Below are 7255 nucleotides of genomic sequence, written 5' to 3'. Positions count from 1 at the left end.
CATACCCTCCGCCCCCATCATTTAGTAGCAATGATTGACAGGCAGAGCTCTGGCAGGGCAGGTTTCTGGCTGTCTCCCAAAGACAGCCACGCAGATGGCTATGAACCCAGGCTGACAGGCCAGCGCTATGCAGCTTGCAGGAAAGGTCAGGCTCTTGTGAAAGTGTTTGCACTCATCTTGCAAAGCCCCTTTAAAACAAAACACACCCGACCCTTGCCACCCCCCAGGAAAGGGGCAGGTGGGCAGCGATCAGCCACGAAGATCTAATGCCTTCTCCTGCTAATGCACATTTCAGCCCTTGGCCCAGACCAGCTCTTCCCAGCTACCCGTATTACAATGAAGGAAAAGGAGCCCATTGCTTGAACTACGTTTCTCTCTCTTTAAAAGTGGCGCAGACTTGGACCCAGATAAAGCTTTGTGGGTGTTCTGCCTCCAAGTGGCAGCTGATTGCGGGTGCCCAGTTTCTCTCCATCACACTGATCCGGCCTGGGGATCTAAGCCCCTCCCAATCTCATAACACAGTGCTCTTAGCCCCTTTTTACAGATGGGGAACCGAGGCATAAGAAGCCTAAGTGACTTCCCAGGGCCCACCCACGATGTTGGTGGCCGAGCAGGAGCTGAATCCAGGTCTTCCCTCACAGCCCAGGCCGGTGCTCTGACCATTGGACAAGCCTTCCTCAAGACCCCTTAAGGCACCTGTTTGTCAGAAAGTACCACGCACCCACAGCACCTCCTGCATTGTGCCTTTGCAGCCCCTAAGAACCGGGCCCCTTTAAGGGGTTTACCAGTTGTCCCCCCCCCCCCCCCCCCAGTGGCCACTAGCAAACACAAAGACTTGTCACTGTCCTGTCTGGAATATTCAGGGGTGGGGGGAGGTTTACCAGAGAATTTGTAACAGGGGCTTTGCTGTGGATTAGCGGGGAGTCTCAGGTCCAGTTCCCGTGTAAGAGAGGCGTGGGTGGGACCCAGCAGGACGGGGTGGAGACTGGGGGACGGGACGAGCCAGCTCTGCATTTCCAAGCCCCTCTAGAAGAGGGGAGTCTCCCTTCAGCTCCAGGCAGGCTGCCTCCCCAAGGAAACCCAGCCACAGCATTCCCCACCCCACCTGGGCTGCTGGGGAAGAGACACAGCCACCCTACCCACTGCATCAGAGCCAAGCAGGACCCACGAGCTTCACGCTGCTGGGGAGAGATCTTTCCCTAGAATGTCCCACTCGGCTGCTGGGTTTCAGGCAGGGGGGCAGAACGGTACCAACTGGGAGCCAAAACACTCAGAAGGAAAGAAGAAAACGAAGGCCCTGAGTTCTCAGGCTGGTTTAATCTGGCTTCGTTCTACATAGCTGCGAGGTCATTTCATTCCCCAAACCTCGGCCCCACAGCAACGCACCCAGAGCTCCCTGCCTAGGTATTGCCAGGGCTCCTGGGACAGGAGGGTGAAATGACTTCCAGCTACCCCCACTAGTCTCTGGCCTGCCAGGCAATTACAGCTTCCCTCATGCTCCGCCCCAGCTGCCAGTCCGACACTATGGGCACCCACCACAGGGAAGGGGGCTGGAGCCCTCAGGCTGGGGAGGACTGTGCCTGATAGCGAGGGTGAATCTGGAGGTCCTGAGAAGCAAGGGGGAATCCAAGCCAGGAACAGGGAAGCGAGCAGTGTGCAAATCTCCCTGCCCCACTCCTGACCCCATGCAATTCAGTTCCCAAGACACACACCCTCCAGCACCTCCGGTCTCTGGCCAGAGGCAGCTACGCTCCACCACCTGGACAGGACACAAGTCTTGGCTGTTTCCATGCAAAGTAAACCTGCAGAATCCAGGGAGATCCAGAGGGATCCGGGACAGGGCGGGCTGAGCATCGAGGGCCTGTTCAACCTAGGAATGGAGCTTTCTCCTCCAGGAACTGTTCGGCCTCTGGAGTGTCATCCTTCTCCCTAGCTGTGCGACTGGGTGCGCCAGGAACTCAGGCAGCAATGGCCAAGACTGCCCAGCTCTGCCTCCTTGGCCACGCCTCCTCCTCCATCCATGGGTGGGAAACTCCAACACGCAGCCACCTTGCAAGATAGCCAGCGTAAGCGGCGGGGGTGGGGGGGGTGCCCAGCACGAGCCAGATATTGGTGGACTGGGATTGAAAACACGTGGGTAAGATGGGACAGTCTCCAGGAGCCCGGCTAAGGGACCCAGGGTCCTGACCTGCAGCCAGATGGACTAAGTGCTCAGCTCCAACCCAAAGCAACGGGGGAACCAGTCATGCCAGGCTGCCAGGGCTCACAATCCCATGGGCCCTAGAAGTGCCTGGGCAGCCTGGTTAACTCTTCTCTGGACGGTTCCTGTTCAGCACGGCCCTGGGGGTGAACTCCAGCTTCTCCTTGAGGCTCACCACCTCGGTCAGGTCCTTGCCCGCAATCTCCTGCAGTTTCCTGTCCTCCCGCCGCTCCGAGATGCTCTTCTCCTCCTCGGCCGGCTGCGGGGAGTCACCACGGATGAACCACTCCAGGTGGTAGCCCACCGCCCCCACCACAAAGGCCACAGGGAAGGTGACATAAGGGGCATAGGTCCGCACAGTCATCCACAGCAAGGGCCACATGGTGTCGCCAGGAGAGAGCGCCAGATGTGTTCTGGAGAAGGGGGCAGAGTCAGTGTCACAGTTGCATAGACCCATCTCCCTTCTAGCCCCCCACCCAAGGGAGAGTCGCCCCCTTCCTTCTCCGCTTCCAGACAAACCTCCAAGATCCCAAACCATCGTCATCTCCCCACATGATCCACCTTGCACTTCCTTCCACCCCAGGGGAGCCCCAAAATCACCACACACATTTGACCCTGCCTCTTGGCCTAGATACACCCAGCTTCAAAACCTCAACCCAGAACTCCAGGCAAGTCACCCCCCTCCAGGTGGCTAGATATCTCAGCTACCCGTGTCCCCCCCAAACACCCACCTGGGTGGCACTGGTCAAACTCCCACCTGGGGTAGCTTGGCAACCGGGCTGCAGGGTTCCAGGGCAGTTAGTGGGCTGAAACCTCCATGCCAGCAACCTTCCCCCCAATCCTGACAGCTTATAGGCTGCCTAGGGGAAGGCAAGGGACAATGAGCCTCCCCAGGGTCTCCTGCTCCACCAGAGCCCAATTCCTGAGAGAAAGGGCAGAAAAGCACCTCTGCACACACCCCATTCATCTCCCAGCCCCCAAGAAACCGCTGCTGGGAGCCTGCCCTGTGCTTTGTGTTATGCTTGGAAACCACAGTATAAACACAAACCCCAATCTTCATGCCTCCACCCAAGAGGATAACCAAGGCAGTGACTGGTTAGTCTGAGGCAGGGAGAGGAAAGAAATTTAGTTCTGGCGGCCTCTGGACGGTAATAGTGGCTGTACAGTGCATACTCGGCTCTGCCGATGGGGGATGCCCCCCGACCCTGATCCATGGGCCCCCCACTATTCCAGCCCCGGGCTCCCCACACACACAGCTCAGACTCTGCCCCCTGATCCTGATCCATGGGCCCCTCACTATTCCATCTCCGGGCTCCTCACACACACAGCTCAGCCCCTGCCCCCCAATCCTGATCCACATCCCCCCCATTCCAGCCCCAGGCTCCCCACACACACAGCCCGGCCCCCGTCCCCCCATCCCCACCCACACACCCCCCATGCGCGGCCCGGCCCGCCGGCCCGGCCCCCCTGGCGCTGCAGCCGCCAATCGGGCCGCGAGGCTGCGGCGGGGCCTGGCCCGGAAGCCAGCGGCGGGGAGGGGAGGCGCCCGCCTGAGAGGTGAGAGGGGCCGGGCCTGCCCGTGCGCCCCGGGCCCTGGCTGCCCGGGCGAGCCCGGGCCTTGGCTCGCCTGCCTGGCGGGGCGGGAGCTGCCGGGACCCCTCCCTGCGGCGTGGGCGAGCGGGGCCGAGGCTTCCGCCGTCCCTCCGGGCCCTGGGAACGAGCTCCGGCCTCGCGTTCGTGCCCGGGCAGTCGGGGATCTGGGGCCCCGCTCGGCAAAGGCTGAGTGCGTGGGAGAGGGACCCTGCCCGGGGGGGACGTGGATCCGGAATCGGGGGCAGCGCTGGGCTGTGGTGTGTGGGAGCCGGGGCTGGAATGGGGGATGTGGATCAGGATTGGGGGGCCGGGCCTGTGCGCGTGGGGAGCGGGGCTGGAATGGGGGATGTGGATCAGCATTGGGGGGCAGGGCTGGGCTGTGTTGTGGGGAGCCCGGGCTGGAATGGGGGACGTGGATCAGGATTGGGGGGCCAGGGGCTGGGCTGTGTGTGGGAGCCCGGGCTGGAATGGGGGGGACGTGGATCCGGATCGGGGGCAGCGGCTGGGCTTGTTGTGTGGGAGCCCGGGGCTGGATGGGGGGTGTGTCGATCAGGATCGGGGGGCGGGCTGTGTGTGTGGGGAGCCCGGGGCAGGAATAGCGGGTGGGGGGGGACGTGGATCAGGATTGGGGGCAGGGGCTGGGCTGTGTGTGTGGGAGCCCGGGCTGGAATGGAGGGACGTGGATCCGGATCGGGGGTTAGGGGCTGGGCTGTGTGCGTGGGAGCCCAGGGCTGGAAGGGGGGGTGTCGATCAGGATCGGGGGGCAGGGCCTGGGCTGTGTGCGTGGGGAGCCCGGGGCAGGAATAGCGGGTGGGGGGACGTGGATCAGGATCAGGGGGACAGGGCCTGGGCGTGCGCGTGGGAGCCGGGGCTGGAATGGGGGACGGTGGATCAAGGATCGGGGGGCAGGGGCTGGGCTGTGTGCATGAGGAGCCCGGGGCTGGAATGGGGGGCGCGTGGATCCGATCGGGGGCAGGGGCTGGTGTGTGCGTGGGGCCCAGGGCTGGAATGGGGGGATGTGGATCAGGATCACTGGGGCAGGGCTGGGCTGTGTGTTGGGGAGCCCGGGGCTGGAATGGGGAGTGTGGATCAGGATTGGGGGCAGGGGCTGAACATGTAGTGTGTGGGGAGCCTGGGGCTGGAATGGGGGGTGGTGTCGATCAGGATCGGGGGCAGGGGCTGGGCTGTGGTGTGTGGGGAACCCGGGGCAGGAATAGCGGGGGGGGGACGTGGATCAGAATCACGGGGGGCAGGGCATAGGCTGTGTGTGTGGGGAGCCGGGGCTGGAATGGGGGGTGTGTCGATCAGGATCGGGGGCAGGGGCTGGGCTGTGTGTGGGGAGCCCCGGGCTGGAATGGGGGTGTGTGGATCAGGAGTGGGGGCAGGGGCTGGGCTGTGTGTGTGGGGAGCCTCGGGGCTGGAATGGCGGTGTGTGGATCAGGACTGGGGGGCAGGGCTGGGCTGTGTGTGGGGAGCCCAGGCTGAAATGGGGGGTGTGTGATCAGGAATTGGGGGAGGGGCTGGCTGTGTGTGTGGGGAGCCCAGGGCTGGAATGGGGGATGTGGATCAGGACTCGGGGGGCAGGGGTGGGCTGTGATGTGGGGGAGCCCGGGGCAGGAATAGCGGTGGGGGACGTGGATCAGGATCGGGGGCAGGGGCTGGGCTGTGTGCGTGGGAGCCAGGCTGAGAATGGGGGTGTGTGGATCAGGATTGGGGGCAGGGCTGGGCTTGTTGTGTGTGGGAGCCCGGGGCTGGAATGGGGGGATGTGGATACAGCATTGGGGCAGGGGCTGGGCTGTGTGCGTGGGGAGCCGGGGCTGGAATGGGGGCGCACGTGGATCCGGATCGGGGGGCAGGGCTGGGCTTGTGCGTGGGGAGCCCGGGGCTGGAATGGGGGGGATGTGGATCAGCATTGGGGGGCAGGGGCTGGGCTGTGTGTGTGGGGAGCCTGGAGCTGGAGATGAGGGGTGTGTGGATCAAGATCGGGGGGCAGGGGCTGGGCTGTGTGCGTGGGGAGCCCGGGCTGGAATGGGGGATTGGTCAGCATTGGGGGCAGGGGCTGGGCTGTGTGTGTGGGGAGCCCGGGCTGGAATGGGGGGACGTGGATCAGGATTGGGGAGGCAGGCTGGGCTGTGTGCGTGGGGAGCCCGGGAATGGAATGGGGGACATGGATCGGATCGGGGGACAGGGGCTGGCTGTGTGTGTGGGGAGCCCGGGCTGGAATGGGGGTGTGTGGATCAGGATTGGGGGGCAGGGGCTGGGCTGTGTGTGTTGGGGAACTGGGCAGGAATAGCGGGTGGGGGACGTGGATCAGGATCGGGGGGCAGGGCTGGGCTGGTGTGTGGGGAGGCCGTGGGCTGGAATGGGGGGTGTGTGGATCAGGATGTGGGGAGGGGCTGGCTGTGTGTGTGGGGAGCCTGGGGCTGGAATGCGGGGTGTGTGGATCAGGATTGGGGGGTAGGGCTGGGCTGTGTGTGTGGGAGCCTGGGGCTGGTAATGGGGGTGTTGTGGATCAGGATTGGGGGGGCAGGGGCTGGGCTGTGGTGTGTGGGGAGCCCAGGGGCTGAAATGGGTGGGTGTTGTGAGGATGGGGTGTGCAGGCTGGGTTGTTGTGTGTGGGGCCGGCTGAATGGGGGTGGTCGATCAGTCGGGATGGCAGGGGCTGGCTTTGTGTGTGGGAAGCCGGGTGCAGGAATTAGCGGGTGGGGGGACGTGTGATCAGGTATCGGGGTGCAGGGGCTGGGCTGTCGTGTGTGGGGCCCAGGACTGAAGATGGGGGCTGTGGATCAGATTGGGGGGCTGGCTGGCTGTGTGTGTGGGAGCCGGGGCTGGAATGGGGGGTTGCTGGATCAGATTGGGGGGCAGGGGCCTGGGGCTGTTTGGTATTGGGGGAGCTGGAGGTGCTGGAATGGTGGTGTGGTGGTCAGGATTGGGGGGACAGGGGGCTGGGGATGGTTGTGGGGCTGGGGCTGGATGGGTGGTGTGATCAGCGATTGAGGGGGCAGGGGCTGGGTCTGTGTTGTGGGGAGCCCTGGGCTTAGGAATGAGGCGGGGACGTGGATCAGGATTGGGGGGCAGGGTGCGGCTGTGTGCGTGGCGGAGCCCGGGGCTGGAATGGGGATTGATCAGGATTGGTAGGGGCAGGGGCTGGGCTGGTGTGTGGGGGCCCCGGGGCTGGGGCATTGGGGGACGTGATCAGCATCGGGGGAGCAGGGCCGGGCTGTGTGTGTGGAGCGTGGACTGGAATGGGGGTGTTGGATTACCGGATCGGCGGGCAGGGCTGGCTGTGATGTTGTGGAGCCGGGGCTGATGATAGGGGGTACGTAGAGCAGGATGTGGGGCAGGGGTGGGCGGTGTGTGGGGAGCCGGGCTGGACAATGGGGCGTGGACGGATCAGAGTCGGGGGCAGGGGCTGGGCTGTGTTGTGGGGCTGGAGCGGAAATTGGGGGATCTCTCGTGCGT

The 7255-nt window shown here is 64.2% G+C and overlaps 1 protein-coding gene across 2 annotated transcripts; it reads right to left on the bottom strand.

Moving 5' to 3' along the window:
* Positions 1–1298: 1298 nt before the first annotated feature.
* SMIM12 (small integral membrane protein 12) lies at positions 1299–3399 on the bottom strand. 2 transcript variants are annotated; one of them, XR_012654844.1, is made up of 3 exons: positions 2958–3399; positions 1750–2613; positions 1299–1713 (listed from the first exon to the last, which is right to left on the bottom strand). XR_012654844.1 is itself a non-coding variant. In XM_032802698.2 (2 exons), the coding sequence occupies exon 2, from the start codon at positions 2580–2582 to the stop codon at positions 2304–2306; it is 279 nt and encodes a 92-aa protein (XP_032658589.1). In that variant the 5' UTR covers positions 2583–2613; positions 2958–3399; the 3' UTR covers positions 1299–2303. The 2 variants fall into 2 exon arrangements, 1 of the variants encoding a protein (XP_032658589.1); XM_032802698.2 differs by having other exon boundaries at positions 1299–2613.
* Positions 3400–7255: the final 3856 nt, after the last annotated feature.

This window comes from Chelonoidis abingdonii, chromosome 25, assembly GCF_003597395.2.
Source record: "Chelonoidis abingdonii isolate Lonesome George chromosome 25, CheloAbing_2.0, whole genome shotgun sequence".
Lineage (NCBI taxonomy): Eukaryota > Metazoa > Chordata > Testudines > Testudinidae > Chelonoidis > Chelonoidis abingdonii.
The sequence above is the reverse complement of the archived record's forward strand: the minus strand, read 5'-3'. Positions and strand labels throughout refer to the sequence as shown.